Here is a 25,773-nt window from a genome sequence, read left to right as displayed (position 1 = left end):
TAGAGTGATTATTAATAAACTTTGGTAATGTTTATAACTGCGGTAGTGATTATTTTTAAAAATATTTTTTTAAATTTATTTTTAATATTATTATATCAAATCAATTTAAAATTATATAAAAAAATCAAATTACAGGTTAGGCGGCTGAAATGCCTAAATGAGCTGGTGAATCTCACTCTCTCCATCTTTTTTCCTTCCTCACCATCCACACATGACAAGGAAGATAAAGCATTGCATTTACTTTGTGTTGTGATTTATGCATAAATCAAAGACACAAAAATAAACTGTAATCTACATGAAAGACAATTTTGATAATTCTTTTCATTGAAAGTAAACTGATTTATGCATATAGATCTAAAATGCATAATTCTTTTCATTGAAATTAATTATTTTATTTTTTTTAATTTTTATATAAAATTTTGAAATTAATCATTGTTTTATTTTTTATATGTTTTAGTCAAAATTAACATGAAATGATTTTTTTTTTGGTGATTTACCTTTCATGTGACGCTAAGTTTTTACATAATAAATTACCGTTTTAGTAAGCAAAACATTTTTTTAATAATAAGAAAAACACTTGATCAAGATTTATATTTTTAGCTATTTTTTATGTTATTTTTTAATCATTTGAATCCCTGCAAATGTTTATTCTAATCGTGTTGGATTTTTATTAAAAAAATCATGCTATTTATAAAACAAATATTTGAATTTATCAAAACAAGAAAATAAATAATTTGGCAATAAAATGAAATTAATTCTGACTATAAAATATATTTTTTCTATAATTTAGATCATTTTAATTATTGAAAATATTTTCTTTGATTATTATATAGTTAAATCAAAATAGGTTTTGATAGCAGTGCACGAGTTTATCCTATAATAAATTATTTTATGTAAAACATAATTTAAATAATCTCACATATCCTATTTGCATTTGCTTACGAGGAGCCAAGATAAACCCTAATTTTCGAAAAAGATAATTTTAGTGTTAAATCTTAGTAAATTTACCTTCACTCTACATGTAATTTTCTGCCTTAAAATTGTTATTCAGTGTCATGTTAGGGAATATAGTCCAATATTAATTACAATTTATGCAGAATTTATAAACTATGACTTGATAATGAGTTAATATGTTAGGGCAAGATTGGGTTTCCTTGAATTAAAAATTATTGAATCTCAAATATTGAAGAACATTTTAAATTCTAATAATAATAATAATAATAATAATAATAAAAATGATCCATTAATTTCAAATTAAACAAAAAAAGGTAATAGTTTCTGTTAAGTTTAACACATCACTATATTTTTAGCACTTTAAATATTATTTTATAAAAATTATTTTTCTATTTAAGAAAGAAATAAATTTGATAAAATCAATATGTTTTGATCTATAATTTTAGATTATAGAAAATGTAAGATCGATAATAAAATGTTATTATGGCAGGGTTATAATGTTTGATTCATTTATTCATTTTAGATTTATTTTTTTAATTTTATATTATTAAAAACCTGTTTAAAATTATAATAATAATTGCTTTTTAATTTATAATTATATTAATGAACTTCATCGTTTTATTTTGTGCCCTTTTTATTTTTCTTGAATAAATACAAATACCTCTCACAAATTTTATTTTTTAAAATATTTAAAAATTCATAATATTCTAAAAAATTTATTATGCACTAATATAATAACTCATTCAAAACCTTTATAACCAAGACATTTATCTCACAAATATTTTCATAAATTCTCAATAATATCTCAGTTTCATCTATTTAATCTTCAAACATCTCAAAAGGATAACAAAACCGAATTAGTGCAAAAGTTTCATGAATGAGTTATGATTAATGTTTTTGTCTTGATTATGTGTTGTACCATCATCACATGAGCATGAAAAAAATACAATTCGATGTGTTGGGCTGGGCTTGGGTTGAATCTAAAACCATCACCAAAGAGGTCCTGGTTATCTCTACTCAGCCTTAATAATTCTAGGGTTTATAATGAAAATAGGGTTTTGGAGCACCTCTGAAACAGAGAGAGCAGACTAGATAGACGGCTGCCAGAAACCATGAAGACAATTCTGTCGTCTGAGACCATGGACATCCCCGATGGGGTGAAAATCAAGATCAGTGCTAGGATCATAGAAGTGGAAGGCCCAAGAGGCAAGCTGAGCAGGAATTTCAAGCATCTGAATCTTGATTTCCAGCTGATCAAAGACGAGGAAGGGAAGAGAAAGCTGAAGATCGATGCGTGGTTTGGAACAAGAAAGACCAGTGCTGCTATCAGGACTGCCCTGAGCCACGTGGAGAACTTGATTACTGGGGTTACCAGGGGGTACAGATACAAGATGAGGTTTGTGTACGCTCACTTTCCCATCAACGCTTCCATCACTAACAGCAACACTGCTATCGAGATCCGGAACTTTCTCGGCGAGAAGAAGGTAAGAATTTATTCCCAAGTTTTGTTTTTTCTGCGTCGTCTGATATTCCCGGTGTGCTGGTATAAGAGATCTGGTCAAGGGTTTTTCATTTTTGTTGGTTGACTTTGTGGCTAGAAATCTTTGCGAGAAAGTTAAAATGTGAATAATGGTGGTGAAAGTTTTACTTTTGGGTTCCGGCAGCATGAAATAAAATTTGCAATTGGTGAATTGGTAGAATATTACTGGAAATACAGTGAGGCTAAGTGAAAGCCTGGTCGTGTTAATAATCTAGATGCTGTGATTAGTGGAAAATGAAACTTAGTTTTAGGATCTTTTTATATGAGAGAATTGACGTGAGTTTTTAGAATTGATAATGCAGGATGCCAGTTTTTACTAATTTATCTTACTAGCTAAGTGTTCGGAATTAAATGTTGTGATTTGGTGATGATTTCATTTTACGCGGTCTGTTGTGCTAAGTGTATGGAATCTAGTGTGCTATTTCAAATCTCGTTTGAGTCTTATAATACAGCAAGCTCGGTTTCTAGGGCCCAAAGGATTGGGCTTTTTATATTTTTCTTTGGATGCTCCAACATGCAAGTATGGAATAATTGGTTGTTACTGATAGCTGTATTCTATTTAATTGAAATGAAGATTGGTTTGATTATGGGATCTGGGATTAAGTTTCTGTTTCATGGATACGAGTCGTTGTAGATTGGTGGTATGGAATGACTGGTTGTTACTGATAGCTGTATTCTAATTATTTGAAATGAAGATTGTTTTGATTATGGCTTCTGGGATCAAGTTTCTGTTTCATCATGGATAGGAGTTATTGTAGAATTGCAGTGCTTGCAATATGGTGACAAAATGCAGACTTTGTGGTGTAGATTGGCGTGAAATCAGCTTCGGACATGTTGTGATGTTGTTGTAGTCGTTTTCTACAGGTTAGGAAGGTTGATATGCTTGAAGGGGTTAGTATTCTCCGATCTGAAAAGGTGAAGGATGAGCTGGTCCTAGATGGCAATGATATTGAGCTTGTTTCACGGTCGGCAGCTTTGATCAACCAGGTCTCTCACTCTCTCTTTTCGTGTGTGTGTGTGTGCGTGCGTGCTAGCATTTCTGTACATGTTAGAATATGTAATCATGAGCATTAAGCACATTTTAGTATTCTTTCATGCGCAATATAGAGTTCTTGTTCCTGTGGATGAGAAAGATGCATCCTCAGTCACTTACATTGCTTTCATGCTCTTACCTCCTCTATTTTGTACAGAAATGTCATGTCAAGAACAAGGATATCCGAAAATTTCTTGATGGTATCTACGTCAGTGAGAAGGGCACTGTGGTTGAGGAAGAATGAGGAGCCATTCCAGTTGCATCAACATGGTGGGATTTCCGTTCAAGCTTCTTTTTTAAATCTTTTGGGTTTTGAATTTTTTTTCAAATTATAACATCAGTTGGTTATTTGCTAGAGTTTCTGTTCTTAGAAGTTTTGTTATGTTATGGGATTGCTTTTGTATTTTCTTGCTATGCCCCTGTAGTACAAATATGTCTTACATGATGAAGGCAAGGAGGTAGACACGAGTGGATGTTTTATATTTTTTTTATCTGAAGAATCTTTTTGAACAACATATTATAGAACTCGTTTTTCTTTAATTTGAAGAAAGCTCAGGCGGTCGCGGTTATAACTGTTGAGAAAAGAGGTCAAAGCTTCATGTAGCAGTCTACTTCGCTATTTTTGCCTTCACGTTTACTATCTATAATCCACTTAAAATCTGCTTTGCAATGCATCTCTCTTCCCCGGTTTGCAAAGTTAATGAATAGAGGTGAAATAGGAAATAAAATTGAATGCTATCCATGTTAAGAGTATTAGAATTGAACCTTAGATCATGCCTATCATCCAGCTCCACTTGCTCCTCCAAATTTGTCAGTATAGAACCTCGAAGAAGAGGTCGGAGGAACTTACTGTTTTGGGCAGCCGAAAATTCGTAAGAGTTTTTCCTTGTCGCTTGCAATTAAATCAGCCAACTCAAGGTGTTTCGACGGCAATGACAATTGCAAGGATCTTCAGTCCACGGAAAATGATCTCCCTCTTGCAGTCAAAGCTCCGACTGCTATCAATGCCAATCAAACAATAGGAAGAGGTGCATGCACCTAGAAGGCTAGATGCCACCATGGCTTAATTCTATAGGAGGAGGAGGGCGTTACGTCACGATTCCTCCTCTGCAAGATCCCCTTGCCGTCAAGGTTCTTTTTTCGTTTTTCAAAGAAGCTCAATTGTATTTCTGTGGGCGGTGAGTAGCCAATAGCCACCACAGCCCATTGGTGCCTTATTGCTGTAAATCAGAAGGCAGAGACGGTTAGCTCTGGCTGTGTGCCATCTGGTACATAACAGGTCCCATTGGCATATCATGTCATCCAACATTGGCAGACAAGCACCATTCACGTGGCGAGTCAGAAAGCTCTTAAGGGTTCCATGATTAACAACATTTGTTTTCAGACATTTAAAAAACGGAATGCCACGCTGAATCACACCAAAACCAGCAGCTCCTCCTCTCAAATCAATGTCTTTTCAAGTGAAAAAATCATGGTGTACTTGAGAGAAAATGTAAAATGATTTCATAGCTAGCAACTAATGACCATTCGAACCAACTTTCAGAGAATTAATTGCCGCTACCAAGCTCTGGATAGATCAGGAATTTAAGAAGTGACCCTCTACATAAATTATGCAAAGGAAAACACATGAACTGCCAGCATGGGCATGCGATGGTCCCAAAACACCGAGGGCTTATGGCCCCACGCTTCAGAAAATTTGTCCTTAGCACTCAGTTGAACTGCAATGAGATTACACCATTCCACTCGGTACTGTTCTGTTGCCTTCTGAGCAAGGCAATTCCATTTCTGTTTCCTTTTCCTAATAAATTCCTTGCGGGGGGTGTTCGTGTATTTGTGCCACACCTTCTTCTTGCCTTGATTTGATTAGAAAGTTCTAGTAGACTTGGATTGGTAGCCTCCTGAACTCAAGTGGACCGTATTAGGCCATATCAACTTAGCGGGCACAAAAGCCATTCGTGTATTTACTATTGTGGGGCCTAAATTTTGAACTCTCTTCAGTCCAGTCCCTCTATAGTATACCATAGATTCATAAGACCCCCCCTCCTCATTAAATACCTAGCAAAGATTGATGTAGATGGGGCCTAAAGAGGTGTCTCCATCTCTCTGAAATCCTCGAGCACTTCCCTTACTTACCTTCTCCTACCACATCCAATAAACCAGTCAGCATTTCTGTATTTTTCCTAAGCTGTAATGCTTTCCCTGCAACAGCCCTCATCAACTTATCCACTCGTTTTCACTCTTCAAAAAGACAAAGTAACGTAAGCACCCTCTCTGGGTCCATGTACTCAGTATGTTTATCTCATCATCATGCTCCTTGGATAAACACTCATATGTTGTCTTGGCTAGCAAGACGGTAAGATCTTGGTCGATGAAAGATTTGATTTTGCATAGTTTAATAATTTCCTTTGTCTAAAAGATGAGGATATAAAAAACAGGAACACCGCGTCTCAGGACAGGACATAAGAGATGGAGACAACAAATCTCCAGTGAAACATGTTTATGTATCTATTATCAACACTAACAAAGATCATGCTTCATCATGTGTATAGAAATTAATGGTTGCCAAGCCTATCACGCTTAGTGGCAAAAATTAAAGCAATCAACTTGTTTAATGGGCAGATCATAAGCATCTAATCATCGACAACCATCCAACCACGCATCACTAATGCTCTTATTAATGCCATATCTATCTTGATCATCATTGACCTTATCATAATATTCATTCAAGAGGCAATCATGTGGAGCTCACATCAACCCTCCTTGCAAATGGTACCTTGCCTGTACATGATTTTAACTATTTTGTAATATCGATCTATCAAAATAATTCAAAAATATCTAATAAATTATTGTTTATCAGGCGTAGATAAGATGGAGAACAGAGAGCCGAGCAATATTTTATTATTTTTATTGGTGAAGTGACATTTTCTTTTGGTGGTGGAGGGACAGTTACTGATGAGGGTCTGCTTTAAAATGGGTTCAAGAAAAATATTAGGTGTGCTGTAAAAGCCATGGAGGAAAAGAAAAAACCACAAGGACCCCACATGGAACCGTTTCTTTTTCTATTTTTTGATCGAACCGTTTCTTTTGTTAAATTGTGCATTGACAGTAGTTTTCGCATCAAAGGGAAAGTAACTGTGAAAAAACCATTCTTGAAAACTTGGGGCATAGCTAGTGAGCTGTCGGAAGCGCAAGATGAGATGGTACGGGAAGAACCTATCTTGATAAATTTTTTAAATAAATTTATTCATTTAAAAAGATATAAAAATAATTTGTTTTAAATATTTTTATATAAACATCTCAAAACTATTAAAATATATTTTAAAATAATTTAATATGTTTTAATGTTAATTATATATTTGAAATGCAATCAAATACATGTAGAAATATAATGCGAAATACCCTCTAAAACTGTTATAGAAATATTTTTATGTTTTTTTTCTTAATTTTGAATTATTAATCAAACGCAATATTGTATTAACTGAGAAAGAATTAATAATCTTATTATCCTAATATATACGAAAACTGATACGAGAATACTAAAATGATACGAAAATACGCAATTATTTTTAAAAAATAAAAAAACCTCGAGTGCTGGAATGCATTTCTTGATGCCTATAAAATCATCTCGGTCTTTACTTCCACGCAATCTCTCCCTTCTTCTTTCCTTGTGGAGCTGATAAATCCATCTCAAGGCTCAAGCATAACTGGCAAGAACTCAAAATCCCAAGTTACAAAATACGCAAGAAAATTTAAGTTCCAAAATGAGACCAGCACCACTAGAAGCAGAAGCAGCGGCGGCGGCAGCAGAAGCAGCGAACATCAGTCATCTATCTCCACCACCACTCCATTCTAGAGCTCCATCATGTGATCCTCAAGTTCATAGCTGCAAATGGTGGCCTTACTCAAACTCAAATGATTTTGGAGCCAACACAGCTATGATCCTCATCATTCTCCTCTGTGCGCTCATTTGTGCTTTGGTTCTCAACACAACTATTCGATGGTTCTTGCGAAGCAATAACAACAACTCATCAGACCGCCTTGGCGAACTTGAGGAGCAGAGGAAACCCAAAGATGAGGCAGACATGGAAACGCTAGTGCTGGCTACGACACAGGTGTATTCTGCTGGAATGAAGCTTGGTGGGGTGGAGGCAGATTGCGCTATTTGCTTGTCAGAATTCGTGGAGGGTGAGGGGATTCGGGTGTTAGGGAGATGTGACCATGGATTCCATGTCCTTTGTATAGAAAAATGGTTGTCTTCTCATTCTTCCTGTCCTACTTGCCGCCGTAGTTGTCTTGCTTCCTCCTCCACTTCACCAGAACCTGACAATTGTGGCGCAGGAAATGGCCACGATAGCAACTCTTCTCAATCAGCAGAACCTGAAAGAGCTGCAGACAATCTGAACACTAATGGAAACATACCCGTGTAGCTGGTTCTTACAAAGGACAGATTTTTGGTTTTGTTTTCTTCTTCTGATTCTGTAATCTTCAGCTGCATATTTCTGCATTTAATCTCCTTCCCTTTCACATTCCAATCCCACCCATTTGATTTAGAAACCTCTGAAACATTACAATCTCTCAGTAAGAATTACAAAGGCCATGATCATGTAAGATAGCTCTTAAAGAAAATTCCAGTAAATGGGATTTCCTTCGTTTATGGTAAGGACACCAAACATGAATCTTATGTAGAACCAAAGCTAACATAGCTCAACTGATGTGCATATCCTTCTCCCCTTTAAAGGCCTCAAATTCGAACCCATGTCAATACAGAGTAGTTGAGATACTTATTATCCAATAAAACTTGTATGATGTTGAGTTCTTCAAACACATAGTCCCTTTCAGTTTCAAAGAGAATGAATCGATAGCGCTACCATGTATTGAATGTCTTTTGGCTAATGCCAAGATTCTGGTCCCGTTTGTTGTCTGTTGCTGAATGGTAAAGAAGCTTAGCGTTCAACTCACTCCCAGCAAAGAATTATTCTTTCATCGCTTTGCGTGACTGTTAAATTCCCTCGTTTCTAGCAAGCAACTTTTTCAAGCTTTTTCAATGAACTTTCTGTAAGAGGAATATGAGACGCTCCTTAATCATCTTATCTTTCAAAAGCATCAATGCAAATGTGCAATCTTTTCCTTTCCTTTGGAATTGCTTGGCCGCAAAACTGACCAAAACCCCTCACCCTGCTTCAACTACATTTCTCTGTGAATTCTAGTGATGGCAGAGATGTATGTACTGGACGTATTTCCACAAGTTTACTTGCATAAAAAATGAGGGCTTGCACACCTCCTTCGGCACAAGTCAGTCTAAGAACATCGCTACAGATTTCAATACTCACACGGACACAAACAAGTTCCAAAGAAAACAGAGAGAAAACTGAAAGACTAGTGATCGAACACATGTTATAAGAGTGAGAAAGAGAACAAATCCAACAAAATCAAAATCAAGCCAGACAAGCCATAATACTCAGTTTTGACAGTACAAAACCATAACGATAAAGGAGGGATGTGAAAAGGGGAAGATAAAACACAATTGCATCTCAATTCCTATGAACAATGGAGGGTCCTGCTTCATGGTATGCTGCCTTCGTTAATCAACGTCCACAAGCAAGCGACAGAACCCAAAAGAATCCAACTTGCAATCTACAATAAATTGCCTGAATAAAACAATGAGCACCATATAAACAAAAACAGAAAGTAGCACGCATGCCAGACCAAATAAAAAATGGAAGAGCAAGTAGTAGAAGAAGAAAAATAATTTACGTAGAAGCTCAGAACAGTATACTATGATTAATAAGCATGTGTAATGACCGATTCCTATAGTTTGGTCCTCTCTCCCTTATGTTTGCATGAGTAGAATAATGGGATTTCTAGTGACTTCAAGTTTTGTAGGCTTACAGGCTAGGAATCACTTAAAACGTATGAAATATCAAATATAACAATAAAAAGGAGAAACTAGGTATAGAACAGAATGATCATGGGAGAATATGATATATACCTCCTGGAAAATGCTGAAGGAAGCCAGCATAGCTCCTCTAATCCAAGCACTGTACTTTCTTTTCGCACTTCATGATTAAATCGTAAGTGATTTCATGAATTCGAGGTGCTTCCATGCCAATGAGTGATGGTTGAAATGGAACTTCAGGCCAACGGAAAAGCTCTGTACCAGTGGAGATGCCTGGCCATCATGTAGCTCATGGCTCTTCTCAATTGATGAGTTACTTTTAGCAGTTTCAATTTCCTGCTCATAATCAAAGGCCACATACGCAATCCTCTCCTTAATGTCACGAACAGTTTCCTGTTCAGCAGCTGCGGTGAATGAGTGCCTAATCACTGCAAGGATCATCGTCAAGGCATTTGTTATATTCCTTCCAGCAAGATCAATCGTTTGAATTGCATGAGGAACTGTATGGCGTTCATAGATGGGAACTGGGTGACTAACTCCACCCCCAGAATCCAACACAATACCTTGCAAGGATGGCAACTATAGACAAATTTGAAGAGAACGAGATAGAAAATGGAGAACGGTTCTCTGATATAAGAATTTGCCTCTGAAGAAAGCTGTTAGACTTGGTATTTGAATTTATTTTTTCATAAGTAATCCAATAATCTCTCATGTTTGTTGAGAATTTATAGCATTTTGAATTTGATTGTAAACCTTTAAATAGATATTCTTAATTTATAATATTAATTATCTTAGACTTCTCTACCTTTATTATTCATTTAAAACTACAAATTTCAACTATATTCATTTAAATTATAAATTTTAATAGTGATATCGAAGCTATATCTTATAGGATGTGGGGCAAGTTTTTTGAGTACTAAACATGGTAAGGTTGAGTGCTAAACATATAAAAGGTGAGTGTAAACACTAGAGATTTATTTTATTTACCAATTCTATATTTACTTTAAGCAACTTTGCATCTAGAATTCCAGTGTTTAATGGTGAAAACTATCATATTTACATTGTCAAGATGAGATTTTATCTAAGATCTCGAAACTTGTAGAATGTTGTAGTGTCTGATTCTGATCCACCACCATTGACAGCAAACCCCATAATTGCTCAAATGAAAGCACATGAAGAAGAAAAACTCAAGAAGGACAAAGTCATCACCTGCCTATATTCTGGACTTGCAGATCACATCTTCACCAAAATTATGGACTTGGAAACACCAAAACAAGTATGGGACAAGCTTTAAGGTGAATTTGAGGGTAGTAGCAGAGTTAAACTATTAGACCTTTTGCATTGAAAAGGGAGTTTGGGTTGATGAAAGTGAAAGATAATGAATCTGTCAAAGATTATTCTAGTAGATTAATGGATGTTGTAAACCAAATGAGACTTCTTGGCAAGGCTTTTACAGAATATAAAGATGTAGAGAAAATCATGGTTTCGATACCACAAAAGTTTGAAGCTAAAATTTTTAACGTGAAAGAGTCTTGTGATTTGAACAATCTTACTATTACAGAATTAATTAGCAAACTTCATATATAAGAGCAAAGGGTCCAAATGAGATATGAAGAGGTTATTGAAGGAGCTTTCCAAGCAAACACCAAGGAAAGGAGTTTTGGAAACTTGCAATGAAAGAAGTCTTTCAAGTTTATCAAGGGAAAAATTCAAATATCTTTAAGAAAACAAAATTACTCACCTTGCTCTCATTGCAAAAGAACCAACCATGCTAAGAAGGATTGTTGGTATAAACACAAACCTTCTTTCAAGTGCACATTCTGTAATAATCTCGGCCACAATGAGCAATATTGTAGAGCAAAGAAGAAATAATCTCAACAACATATTCACTAGCAAGCAAATGTTTTAGAAGAAGAAAAAGAGGATGGCGAGCACTTGTTTATGGCATTACAAGTTAATAGTTCTCATGAACAGAATATTTGGCTCATTGATAGTGGCTGCACTAGTCACATGACTAAACATCTAGTAATTTTTTCTTTCATTGATAAATCAATTCAACCAAAAGTCAAGCGGGGAAATGGTGATGTTTTACAGGCTAAAAGAAGAGGAATGATTGCTATCAGCACCAAAGAAGGTACAAAGATCATTAATAATGTTCTTTACATTCCTGAACTAGATCAAAATTTGCTTAGTGTTGCACAAATACTAAGAAATGGTTATGCAGTTTCCTTTAAAGAAAGGTTTTGTTTTATCTTTGATATACATAGATTAGAGATAGCAAAACTCAAAATTGATGGTAATAGCTTCTATTTGAAGCTTGATGCAGTTGAAGGGCATGTCTTTTATACCAAAGTTGATAAGAGTATTATGTGGCATAAAAGATATGGTTATTTCAACTTAAAGTCTTTAAAGTTTATGCATGATGCTGGTATGGTAGATGATATACATAAAATCCATGTCAGTGACCAAACTTGTGATAGTTGTGAGCTTGGGAAGCAATATCGACAACTATTTCCTCAAAGTATATCCAAAAGAGCCACTCACATCCAGAGTTAGTCCATTCAGACATCTATAGACTAATAAGCATAGCTTTATTAAGTAATAATCTGTATTTTATTCTTTTTATTAATGATTTTAGTAGGATGACTTGGGTTTATTTTCTGAAAACCAAGTCACAAGCACTTTCTATGTTCAGCAACTTCAAGAAAATGGTGGAAACTCAATGTGGTTAAAAAATTAAGAAGCTTAAAACTGATAATAGAGGAGAGTATACTTTAAAAGAGTTTAGTGTTTTTTGTTAAGAAGCTGGAATTGTGCATTAGCTGACAGTTCTATACTCACTATAACAAAATGGAGTTTCATAGAGGAAGAACATGACTATAATGGAGATGACAAAGTGCATTCTATTTGAAAAGAAGCTACCAAAGTTTCTATGGGCTGAAGCTGTAAACACTTCAGTTGACTTGCTCAATAGACTACCAGCAAAGTCTGTTCAAGACAGAACACCATCAGAGGCATAGTTTGGTGTTAAGTCTATTGTCAGACATCTTAAAGTATTTGGATCATTATGCTACTTTCATGTGTCATCTGTTAGAAGAGGAAAACTTGATGAAAGAGTTGAAAAAAGAATTTTTGTGGGATATGCGACAGAATCTAAAGGTTACAGGATATTCAATTTGAGTGTAGCTAAATTTCAAATTAGCAGAGACATTCATTTTGATGAGAATTCCTACTGGAAGTAGGACTTAAAGGAAATTGATCGCACAACCACAACTGCTCTTGAACCAGTAGTATGAGAAACTAGAGATCAACTAGACATTAAAGGAACTTCAGATACAGTAATACTTAAGGTGAGACCTTTATCTGATGTATATAAAAGATATAATCTGGTGCCTACAAGCTACATTAAGGTTGCAAGATTTCCAGCTTGGATTGATGCTATGAAGTCAGAAATTGATTCCATTAAAAGAAATAGAACCTGGAAATTGACAGAACTTCCACAAAACAAAAAGGAAATTAATGTGAAGTGGGTTTTCAGAACCAAATTCAATCCAAAAGGTTTTATTTTTAGACACAATGCTAAATTGGTTGTTAAAGGCTTCGCTCCAGTTGCTGGAGTAGATTATAGTGATACTTTTGCACGAGTTGCTAGGCGTGATACCATTAGACTTCTACTTGCACTTGCGAGTCAAAAGGAATGAAAAGTGTATCATTTAGAAGTCAAGTTTGCTTTTCTGAATGGGATACTTCTTGAAGAAATTTATGTTTAGCAACCAGAAGGCTTTGTACTTACTAGTCATGAACACAAAGTGTATAAGCTACACAAGGCTTTTTATGGCTTGAAGCAAGCACCAAGGGTCTGGTACAACAGAATTGATACTCATTTGATTCAACTGGGATTCAAAAGAAGTGAAAATAAAGTTACTTTATATTTGAAATAAGATGAAGATAGTCTGCATCTAGTAATTTCACTCTATGTGGATGACATGCTAGTGACTGGTAGCAATGTCAAATTTCTGGCAGAATTCAAAAGAGAAATGCAAGATGTTTTTGAAATGTCTAATGATACGACCAAAAGATTGATGTTTTTTTTCCAAATATAGGAGTGTCAAAGTAATAAATAACCCGATAAGACTAGGGTTGAATCACAAGGAGGTTAATTGTATAAATTATAGATAACAATATTATAACAACAATAATAGTAACAATAATAGTAATAATAGTAATAATAATAGTAATAATATTAATAATAATACTAGTAATATTATAATAATAATAAAGAAGAAGAAGAAGAAGATGAGAGTTTTGAGGTGGAAGATTAATGTAAGGATTAAACAATGATAATAACTAATGTCAAGGTTAGAGGATCCACTTATGGTATGTCAAACAAGTATAGTATAAACTTTTATTACTCAAATAGAAACCACACACAAATGAGGTTCCAATTAGATTATAAATTGTTAACATAATGACATTAGTTATCTTATTTGAATGATGCTAATACTTGTAAATATTATCAGGTATTCATGATTATAACTTATGTTAACAAAAAATCAAGTTCCTTTCATAACTCAAGTGTTAGTTATACCATATAATATAAGTTATAAAAGTGCCAAATATTTGTTGTACCAAGTATTATACAACATAAATCTAGATTAACCATTTAACAAGTAAATTATTAAAAGTGAACAAGATAACAAATACAAAACATGTTAGTATCAAACATTAAGGTCCATGTTGAGTTATCACTATACTTATTCTTGCACCATTAGTGTAATCTTTTCATCTTGACATAATAAACTTAGCTAAATATAATGAAAGAGAGAAATATAAATAAACAATATAAGAAAATAAATAAGATAAAAGTTAACTAAGTAAAAGAAAGAAAATGAAAAGTATAAACAAGATATTAATGAAAATAAAACTTACGCATTACAAAAATTTGAAGAGAGAAAGCAAGAGCATGATCTTGATCTAGAAACCAAGATGTCTAAATGCATGGCAAATGCCTATTTTTATAGGCTAAAATTGGAAACTATTGATTTAATGACTAATTGATGAGTGGGTGATCAATTCTTGACTTGGTGACAATCCTTATCTTCTCTTATCTGCCCAAAACGTTATTGATAACGTCAGAATTGAAACCACTTGACAACATAAAAGTTCCAAGCAATTGTCTTAGATTTTCAGGAAAAAAAATTAAGGTCATTTGGACTTCTAGAACTCTAGATATGGGCTAAACACTGAATAATGTTCGGGCTGCAGGACAGATTCAAACTTTTTCATTGTTGCTATAATTTAAACTTGAAAATGGTCTTTTTAAATCTTGTGCTCTATGAAAGTTGTAGATCTATGTCTTACCTTTCCATCCATATAAAGTAGACCTAAATTCTAGATTTACAGCTTCAGATATAACCTAATTACCAAACAATGTTTCGATTTGGACTACACCAACATCTCTTTTCTAAGTTTGGCCATCTCTTTGTCCTTTTAATTTTAATTCTTAAACTCATCAATCAATTTTTTTATTTATATAATAGGCCTGCATTTAAAATGAACATTTACTAAAAATTAAAGGTATCTTATATTATTAGATATGTTATTATAAAACATGCTTTAGTTAATGAGTTATTGGTACTTCAAGTGCAAAATAATGATATAAAACCTTGATAAAAATATATTTTTAAGTATTAATCACACCCCCTAACCAGCTTATTATTAGTCCCTAGTAATTAAAACGTTAAAATAGAAAAACAATTTGCAAATTTTATAAAACAAGGTATTCATCATTCAACTTTCATTAATATATCCAAATAAATAAACTCTTATTAAATTTATATATCTACTCAATACATCTTAAATAAGATATTAACAAACCTTTGTTTTATATTTAATATATCAACACATAGTTATGGGGCTTTACTTGAAAGAAAACAAAATTTTTTCTAATGTTTAAGGTTAACTTCCTTGGTTGAAATTTTTTTTCTTTTTAAAAATATATATACATGTAACTTCAAACACAATGCATCTTTAATCCATGTAATAAACTTTCAGCTAATGACTCCCAAACCAGTTGGTCTTAGGGCATTAGGTGTTGAGATACCCATACGAGCTTAGTAACTCGGGTTGTAGATACTTGTACATAGATAATATAATGTTTGATTCCCTTAAGCTTTTCTCCTTAACCAATGTAACAAGCGTTGGACCAATAGCTCCCATATCAGTTGACTTTAGGGTATTAGGTGTTAAAACACCTATTTGAGCTTAATTGCTCAGGTTAGGGAGGCTAAGAAACCAAACTTATCTATATTTTTATTATCATTATTATTTTTTACTTTTTTTGGTTTTTTAAATTATATACTATCCCTTTCCCTTAGTTGTTATATTTAACAAAAAAACATAAATAATGTAATAATTCAATATGCAACCCATAATCATATGTTAAACTGTATATGTGAAAATTAAGGTTTAAGAATACATGTTAAATGAGTATATAAGCAGAATTAAGTTATAACAATGTGAGAGTTTATAAATCTGAATATATCAAGAAGTATTATAATAGATCTTGTTAAGAATGATTACTAAAATGCATCTCAAGAGACACTTTAACCAAATAGCTTCTTTACTCTGCCATCCTAGTAACAACAGTTTTGCACATGTTTTATGAAATAGAAAACATAATTAGTTTTTTTTAACTGCTACCTTTTTTTAGCTGCTACCCTTTTCTCCCAACCAAAACGAGACATTGTCCTCAATGTTCTAAGGTAGAAAGATAGAGTATAGAAGACATTACCTGAAATAAGGAACATTGATAAACCTAAAACACACTTAAACAAATATAAGAAACAACAAAACACAATAATAAAACCAAAAGACACAAAGACTCACAAATAAAGGCTCAAATCCAATCTAAGCTTTTCTTAGTTGACCAATTTATGTGACTCATGGAATGATCAATTATAGGAATGAAATATTGTAGTTGGTCAATCAATTATTCAATAGTAGCAGCAGAGATTATGATTTGTTGTGCTGAAGATGTTAGAAATTCCTGTTCCACAGCATGATCAAGAAACGACAATAACTTATCATAATAACCATTAACATTTAACAGACCTGTGAGTTTATGGTGAATGTGTATTTGAGCCTAAGAGGAAGTATGAAAGATCTCTTTCAATGTGCCTAGACCGCCTGGTAAGACAATGAAGATATCAACATGGTTAAACATTGCATTCATTCGAGTATACATTGTGGAGACATGTAGTTCCTTTCTAATTGTTTTTCTAATGACGTCCCCTTGTGCTAAAGCTTTGGGGACGACCCCCAAAACTTGATTACCTCCTAAAAATATAGCTATTGACATACTTCCCATTAACCTAATACTGCCTCCCCCATACACTAAATGAATCTTTCTCTCAGCTAGCACTTGGCCAAGATGATTTGTTGATTCTAAAAACTCCTTTTCTTTCCTAGGACTAGATCCACCGAAAACACAAACATTTCTTATGTGATGACTTAAGAAACTTGCTATTTCTACACACTTCTATATTTGTTGAATGTGTGGATTAAGTAGAAATGAAAGGAAGGTAAAAAGGATTTTATAGATAAGAAATTAAAAGGGCAATCATACCATCTATATGTAAGTCAGTTGAAGTCTCACACACACACTCTCTCTTTTTATTTATTTATTTTTAAAAAAGCATATGTATATATAGGTAGTTATAATTGTGGCTCACATTTTCCTTTAGAAAATAGGGTCATAAATCATGAATTACACGTTGCACATCTCCACTAGGATACATCTCAAGAGTTAATAGAAGATTATTTAAAGACTCCTTAGTCAAACCATCCTTAATGAATTATATTTTATCTTCATGGTTTATAGATACCATTCCTAAAGAATGACATTGTGCATTACAAGTCCATTTGGCACATCAATGACGGACTTTTAGTCATTTTGCATGATATTTCTTTGCAAAAGTGCTTTTACCTGTTACAAGTACGCGTGAAATGAAGGAATTAGAGGACTCACCTGATAATTAGATCTTTGCTTCAATCAGCCATCGAATATCTTTAGGAATTCCATGATTCATAAACAACTTTAATCTTGCATATCTAGCACGGTAAAGTTTTGTAATCGTATTCTAAGTCAAAGTAGGAAAATACATTTTCAATTTTTCAAGAGTGATGTCCATTTTCAAATAAGAATTAGAGGACTCACCTGATAATTAGACCTTTGCTTCAATCAGCCATTGAGAATATCTTTAGAAATTCCATGATTCATTAACAACCTTAATCTTGTATATCTAGCACGGTAAAGTTTTATAATTGCATTCTAAGTCAAAGCAGGAAAATACTTTTTTAATTTTTCAAGAGTGAAGTCCATTTTCAAATGAGAATTGGAAGAGAGATTCAAAGAATTGCACAAATATATACACATATATCAGTTATTATGGGAAACTAAAAGAAAGACTTAAGTCACGAAGTACCGTTGTCCGTTATTTGACTAGGGTGAGAGAAACTAGCAAAAATCACTAAAAAAGAAACACAAAAACAATGCGAGGAAAAAAAAATCAATCTTTATATACAGGATCACCTAATTCAATAGAGTCATTTTCAACTGAAAAATTATCAAAGTAAACTTTCAAACGATGTCCATTTACCTTAAAAACATTGTTATTCTTTGGATTCTCGATATCATAGGTCCCATATAGATACATATGTTTCACAATAAAAGGACCGTTCCATTTTGATCTTATTTTTTCAGGAAATAAATGTAGTCGAGAATTATAAAGCAAGACTTTTTGACCAACTTTGAATGTTTTTCTTAGTATTTTCTTATCATGAAACTTTTTGATTTTTACTTTATGCATTCTTGAATTTTCATATGCATCATTTCTTATTTTCTCAAGCTCATTTATTTGTAATTTTCGCAGTTGACTAGCATCATTAAGATTTGAATTGAAAGCTTTAATAACCCAATAAGCTTTATGTTCAAGTTCTACAAGCAAGTGACAAGGTTTTCTATAAACTAGTCTATAAGGTGACATACCTAATGATGTTTCATAAGCAGTTCGATAAGCCCAAGTGCATCATTAAGTCTTAAAGACCAGTTTTTCTTATTAGGGTTCACTATTTTCTCCAAAATTTGTTTGATCTCCCTATTAGTAATCTCTACTAGTCTACTTGTCTGAGGGTGATAAGGGGTGACAACTTTGTGTGTGATTCTATATTTCTTCATTAAAGATTCAAATGACTTATTAAAGAAATGTGTTCCACCATCACTTGTCATGACTCGAAGGATTCCAAATCGACTCAGAATATTTTCTTTCAAAAACTTTATCACTATTTTGTAATCATTGTTTCGACTTGAAATTACCTTTATCCATTTTAAAACATAATCTACTATGACTAGTATGTACAAGAAACCAAATAACAGAGGAAATGGACTCAAGAAATCTATACCCCAATAATAAAAAATTTTAATGACAAGAATAGGATTTAAAGGCATTATGTGATGTTTTGAAATAGATCCCAACTTTTGATAATTTTCACAAGTCCTACAGAATACATATGAGTCCTTGAACATGGTGGGCTAGTAAAATCCACTTTATAAGATTTTTGTAGTTGTCTTTTTTGATGAGAAATGGCCTTCACATGCCTCAGAATGAAAAAAATTAATGACACTACTTATCTCATTGTCGGGAATGCATCTTCAAAATATTTGAATAAATATGAGTCATCCCAATAAAATTTTTTCACTTTGTTCAAGAACTTTCTTTTATATTGGGTGCTCTAATGAGCTGGTAATTGTCCTGAAACAAAAAAATTAACAATATTAGCAAACCAAGGCATTGTAGAGACAGAAAATAAAGATTCATCGGGAAAGTAGTCATCGATTGGTATGCTGTCAGTTTTCGAATCTGTTGTCAATCGTGATAAATAATCTGCGATAATATTTTTGGTGCTTTTCTTGTCTTTGATTGTGATATCAAATTATTGAAGTAACAAAATCCACCACATCAGTCTAGTCTTAGAATTTTTCTTAGAAAGAAGATATTTCAATGATTTATAATAACTAAAAACAATAATAGGTGAGCCAACAAGATAAGACATGAATTTTTCACATGCAAATAGCACTGCAAGTAATTCTTTTTCAAGTAGTGGTGTAATTTATTTGAGCACTATTTAAAGTTTTACTTAAATAGTAAATCACATAAGTTTTTTTTATCGTTTCTTTGTCCCAAAACAACACCTACAACATAGTCACTAGCATCACACATTATTTCAAAAGGTAATGACCAATCAGAAGGTTGAATGATAGGAGCAAAAGTAAACAAGTTTTTAAGTTTAACAAAGGCTTTTTCACAAAGTTTAGTCCATTCCATAATATTATTCTTTGTTAGAAGGTTACTTAAAAGTTTATATATTATACGAAAATATTTGATGAACCTTCTATAAAAACCAGCATGTTCTAAGAATGATCTAACATCTTTAATAGATTTTTGTGTTGGCAAGTTAATAATTAACTTAATTTTTGATTTATCAACCTCAATTCCTTTTGATGAAATAATATGACCAAGTATAATGCCGTTTGTTACCATAAAATGATATTTTTCTCAATTCAGTACAAGATTCTTCTCTTCACACCTGCTCAAAACGTTTTCTAAGTTAGTCAAACAATCATCAAATATATCACAAAAAACAGAAAAATCATCCATAAAAATCTCAAAAAAATATTCAACCATACAACTAAATATACTAAGCATGCATATTTGAAACATGACTGGTGCATTAAAAAATTCAAAAGGCATCCTTCGATATGCAAAAGTACCCAATGAACATTAACACGACCAAAAGATTGATGTCTTCTCCCAAGTGTAGGAGTGTCAAAGTAATAAATAACTCGGCAAGACCGGGGTCGAACCATAGGGAGGTTAATTGTATAAATTAAATAACAATTATAAATAACAATTATAAACAACAATAATAGTAATAATAACAACAACAACAATACTAATAGTAGTAGTAATAGTAGTAATAGCAGCATCAATAATAATAATAATAATAATACAGAAGTTGATGAGAATTTTAAGATGGAAGATCAATATAATAGTTAAATAATGATAACAACAAATGTAAAGGTTAGAGGATCCACTAATGGTATGTCAAATAAGTATAGTGATTAGTACTTAAAAGTGCATTTTTATCATGGTTTTATATCATCATTTTGCACTTGAAGTATCAATAACTCCTTAACCAAATCATGTTTTATAATAATATATCTAATAATATAAGATACCTTTAATTTATGGTAAATGTTCATTTTAAATGCAGGCCTATCACATAAATGAAAGGATTGATTGATGACTTTAAGAACTTAAATTGAAAGGATAAAGAGATGGCCAAACTTAGAAAAGAGATGTCGGTGCAATCCAAACCGGAACACTGTTCGGTAATTGGGTCATATCTGGAGCTACAGATCTCAGATTTAGGTCCAATTTATATGGATGGAAAGGTAAGACATAGCCCTACAACTTTCATATGGAGCCCAAGATCTAAAAAGGCCATTATCAAGTCCAAATTGTAGCAACAACAAAGAAGCCCGAATCTATCTTCCAACCCGAGCACTGTTCGGTATTTTGGCCATATCTGGAGTTCTAGAAGTCCAAATGAGCTGAATTTGTTACACAAGAAAGCTGAGACATATGCTTTAACAGGTTTTGTGTCCAAGACAATAAAATCCACAGGATAAATGAATTTATCGACTTGTACTAACACATCTTCAATTATTCCCTAGGCATTTTTACAGATCTATCGGCAAGTAAAAGAGATATAGAAGTTGGTTTTAACTCACCTAGATTGAGACTCTGAAAAACTGAATATGGAAGTAAATTCACACTAGCACCAAGATCAAGTAAGGCTCTTTCAATTTTATGCTCTCCAATAAAGCAAGAAATTGTAGGACAACCAGGGTCTTTATATTTCAAAGCATTATTGTTCTGAAGAATAGCACTTACTTGTTCGGCTAGAAAGGCTTTCTTTTTCACATTTAGTTTCCTCTTCACAGTGCATAGATCTTTCAAAAATTTAGCATAGGAAGGAATCTGTTTAATAGCATCCAGCAAAGGTATATTGATTCTTACCTGTTTGAAAGTTTCAAAAATTTCAGAGTTGTGATTGACTTTCCTTTGTTTGGTCATGACATGAGGAAATGGAAGTGCTGGTGGAGAATCAGTCTTTTCTTTGCAATTTTCAGATTCAACCCCTTCCTTACCCTCAGAGATTGACTCATCATCTTTCTCATAAGGTTCAACAGAGTGTTTTTCAATAACCTTGCCACTGCGTAGAGTAGTGACTGATTTGACTTGATCCATGTGTTGGCTTCCAGAACTACTTGCATTTGCATTGTATTGCCCTTTGGGATTTTGTTGTGGTTGAGATGGAAACTTACCTTTCTCTTGGAAACTGAGAGCAGATGTTAATTTAGCAAGAGTATCTTTAAAATCTGTCATGTTTTGAGCAAGTTGAGTATTGATTGTCTCTTGCTTTTCAATGAATGCATGCAATGTTTCCTCAAGATTTCTTCTAGGAGGTGGAGCATAAGGAGGTGCATATCCATGAGAATTTTAGAAATTGTGGTGTGCTTGAAATGGTGGTTGTGAAGTTTGTGCATTGTTGTTCTCACTCTTCCAACTGAAATTTGGGTGATTTCTCCAACCAGGGTTGTATGTTTGGGAGTATGGGTTGTGGTTCGCCCTTTGGAAACTGTTTAAAGCATGGGCTTGTTCATGGAGATATTCCTTAAAAGAAGGCAAGGTTAGACAGTTACTGCTTGAGTGTTCATTTGTTTCACAGATTTGACACACAATGTTTTCAACAGATTTTAATTGACCACTCTTTTTCAATTCTAATGCGTCGACTTTTCTAACTAAAGATGCAAACTTGGCTTGAAGGTCATGATCTTCCCTAAGGTTGTACATACCTCCACTAGATGTATGAGGTTGAGTTTTACTCGGTGCCTCACATGTACCCGCAGTGTCCCAATTTTGAGCATTTTCAGCTAACAAGTCTAAGTACTCCATTGGTTCATCAGGGTCTTTATCTTCAAAAGTTCCATTGCACATCAATTCAACCATTTGCCTATCTTTAGGTGTTAATACTTCATAGAAATGTGAAACCAATCTCCATGTTTCAAAACCATGACGAGGGCAAGTACTAAGCAAGTCTCGATACCTATCCCAACATTGGTAAAATGTTTCTCCTGGTTTTTGAGTGAAAGTAGTGATTTGTCTGTTGAAAGAGTTTGTTCTATGAGATGGGAAAAACTTCTTCAAAAACTGTTGTTGCATTTCATCCCAAGCACGAATGGATCCTGGTCTTAAATTTTGTAGCCATGTTTTAGCTTTATCTTTTAATGAAAAAGGGAAAAGCTTTAATCTGATGGTGTTCATGCTACAATTTAAATTATTATATGTGTTGCAGACCTCTTCAAATTCCCTTAAATGCAAGTATGGATTTTCCAAATCTAAGCCATGAAAAGAAGGTAAAAGTTAAATAATGTCTGGTTTAAAATTAAAACGAGATGCATCAGGAGGAAAAACTATGCATGATGGTGCACTTGTTCTTGTGGGATTCATGTGGTCTCTAAGTGTTCTAGCACGGTTATTCTCATTATTTTTATTATGAAGTGATTGATTATCTTCTTCAGCCATATTTTATGAAAATGATGAGGATACCCTACAAAGTCTACCACTTAATGTACGTGACCACACTCTCATGCACGTGTAGGAATAAAATAAAAAGAAGAAGAAGAAAGCAAAAGAAGGAGGAAGAAAACAAAATAAAAAAGAAACAAAAGAACAGAAACAAAGTTATATACAAGAAAAGTGAAAAGTGAAAATAAAATAAATACTGTAATTTATACAAGAACTTACCTCCCCGGCAACGGCGCCAAAAACTTGACACGACTAAAAGATTGATGTCTTCTCCCAAGTGCAGGAGTGTCGAAGTAATAAATAACCCGGCAAGACAAGGGTCGAACCACAGGGAGGTTATTTATACAAATTATAAATAACAATAATACAACAACAATAACAATAACTATAACAAAAACAACAACAACAATAATAATAATAATAATAATAATAGTAATACTAATAATAATAATAATAATAATAATAATAATAGTAGTAGTAGTAGTAGTAGTAGTAGTAGTAATAGTAGTAGTAGTAATAATAATAATAATAAAGAAAGAGAAGAAGAAGAAGATGATGAGAACTTGGAGATGGAAAATTAATGTAAGGATTAAACAATAATAATAACAAATGTCAAGGTTAGAGGTTCCACTAATGGTATATTAAACAAGTATAGTATAAACTCTTATTATTGAATTGGAAACCACACACAAAGGAGGTTCCAATCAGATTATATATTGTTAACATGATTACATTAGTCATCTTATTCAATTAATGCTAATACTTGTAAATCTCGTCAAGCATTCATGATTATAACTTATGTTAACAACAAATCAAGTTCCTTTCATAGCTCAGGTGTCGGTTATACCATACATTATGGGCTATGAAAGTGCCAAGCATTTGTTGTACCAAGTGTTATACAACATAAATCAAGATTAGTCATTTAACAAGCAAAGTATTAAAGAGTGAACAAGATAACAAATATAAAACATGTTAGTATCAAACATTAAGGTCCATATTAAGTTTACATTATACTTATTCTTACACCATTAGTGTAACCTTTTCACCTTGACATAATTAACTTAGCTAGACATAATGAAAGAAAGCAAAATAGATAAACAAAATAAGAACATAAAAGTTAACTAAGTAAAGGAAAGGAAATGAAAGGCATAAACTTGATATTCATAAAAGTTAACTAAGTAAAGGAAAGGAAATGAAAGGCATAAACTTAATATTAATGAAAGCAAAGCATAAACATTACAAAAAATACAAAGAGAGAAAGGAAGAGCATGATCTTGATCTGGAAACCAAGATGCCTAAATGCATGGCAAATGCCTCCTTTTATAGGCCAAAATTAGGAACTATTGATTTGATGACTAATTGATAAGTGGGTGACCAACTTTTGACTTGGTGACAATCCTTATCTTCTCTTGTCTGCCCAAAACATCATTGATAACGTCAAAATTGGAGCCAGTTGTAAACATGAAAGTTGTAGGCAATTGTCTCAGCTTTCTTGTGTAAAACATTCAGCTCATTTGGACTTTTAGAACTCCAGATATGGCCAAAATACTGAACAGTGCTCGGGCTAGAAGACAGATTCAGGCTTCTTTGTTGTTGCTACAATTTGGACTTGAAAATGGCCTTTTTAGATCTTGGGCTCCATATGAAAGTTGTAGGCCTATGTCTTACCTTTCCATCCATATAAATTGGACCTAAATCTGAGATATATAGCTCTAGATATGACCCAATTACCGAACAGTGTTCCGGTTTGGATTGCACCGACATCTCTTTTCTAAGTTTGACCATCTCTTTATCCTTGCAATTTAAGTTCTTCAAGTCATCAATCAATCCTTTCATTTATGTGATAGACCTGCATTAAAAATAGACATTTACCACAAATTATAGGTATCTTATATTATTAGATACATTATTATAAAACATATTTTAGTTAAGGAGTTATTGATATTTCAAGTGCAAAATGATGATATAAAACCATGATAAAAATGCACTTTTAAGTACTAATCATCTTACCTTTCCATCCATATAAAGTAGACCTAAATCTGAGATCTACAGCTCTAGATATGACCCAATTACCGAATAGTGTTCCGGTGTGGACTGCACCAACATCTCTTTTCTAAGTTTGATCATTTCTTTGTCCTTTCAATTTCAATTCTTAAAGTCATCAATCAATCATTTTATTTATATGATAGGCCTGTATTTAAAATAAACATTTACCATAAATTAAAGGTATCTTATATTATTAGATATGTTATTATAAAACATGCTTTAGTTAAGGAGTTATTGATGCTTCGAGTGCAAAATAATGATATAAAAACTTGATAAAAATATACTTTTAAGTACTAATCACACCCCTCAACCAGCTTATTACTAGTTCCTAGTAATTAAAGCATTAAAATAGAAAAATAATTTGTCAATTCCACAAAGCAAGGTTTTTATCATTCAACTTCCATTAATCTATCTAGATAAATAAAATCTCATTAAATTTATATATTTGCTCAATACCTCTTAAACAAGATATTAATAAACCTTCCTTTTATGCTCAATATATCAACACATAGTTATGGATTTTTACTTGGAAGAAAATAAAATTCTTGTTCTAATGTTTAAGGTTAACTTCCTTAGGTTGGGATTTTTT

General features: G+C 33.0%; 2 protein-coding genes and 1 long non-coding RNA gene across 3 annotated transcripts in view; 2 read left to right on the top strand and 1 right to left on the bottom strand.

Annotated features, from left to right (window-relative positions):
- LOC105135065 (uncharacterized) overlaps positions 1–4,110 on the bottom strand; it is a 7,488-nt gene extending 3,378 nt beyond the window's left edge. The window contains exon 1 of the long non-coding RNA XR_844116.1: positions 3,962–4,110. This is a non-coding gene — a long non-coding RNA (uncharacterized LOC105135065). The remainder of the gene's footprint in view (positions 1–3,961) is intronic.
- LOC105135064 (60S ribosomal protein L9) lies at positions 1,995–4,046 on the top strand. Its single transcript, XM_011039749.1, has 3 exons — positions 1,995–2,438; positions 3,359–3,481; positions 3,685–4,046. Exons 1-3 carry the CDS (start codon positions 2,067–2,069, stop codon positions 3,769–3,771), a joined length of 582 nt encoding a protein of 193 aa, XP_011038051.1. The 5' UTR covers positions 1,995–2,066; the 3' UTR covers positions 3,772–4,046.
- A 2,983-nt stretch (positions 4,111–7,093) lies between the features above and the next one.
- Positions 7,094–8,349, top strand: LOC105135059 (RING-H2 finger protein ATL79-like). Its single transcript, XM_011039744.1, has one exon. The coding sequence runs from the start codon at positions 7,289–7,291 to the stop codon at positions 7,952–7,954; it is 666 nt and encodes a 221-aa protein (XP_011038046.1). The 5' UTR covers positions 7,094–7,288; the 3' UTR covers positions 7,955–8,349.
- The last annotated feature ends 17,424 nt before the right edge of the window (positions 8,350–25,773 follow it).

This window comes from Populus euphratica, unplaced genomic scaffold (assembly GCF_000495115.2).
Source record: "Populus euphratica unplaced genomic scaffold, PopEup_1.0 scaffold172.1, whole genome shotgun sequence".
Lineage (NCBI taxonomy): Eukaryota > Viridiplantae > Streptophyta > Magnoliopsida > Malpighiales > Salicaceae > Populus > Populus euphratica.
The sequence above is the reverse complement of the archived record's forward strand: the minus strand, read 5'-3'. Positions and strand labels throughout refer to the sequence as shown.

Coding starts and splice junctions, on each gene's coding strand:
- LOC105135064 (XM_011039749.1), top strand. CDS start 2,067: ATGAAGACAATTCTGTCGTCTGAGACCATGGACATCCCCGATGGGGTG. Junction 2,439..3,358: donor ACTTTCTCGGCGAGAAGAAG/GTAAGAATTTAT, acceptor CGTTTTCTACAG/GTTAGGAAGGTTGATATGCT. Junction 3,482..3,684: donor CGGCAGCTTTGATCAACCAG/GTCTCTCACTCT, acceptor TATTTTGTACAG/AAATGTCATGTCAAGAACAA.
- LOC105135059 (XM_011039744.1), top strand. CDS start 7,289: ATGAGACCAGCACCACTAGAAGCAGAAGCAGCGGCGGCGGCAGCAGAA.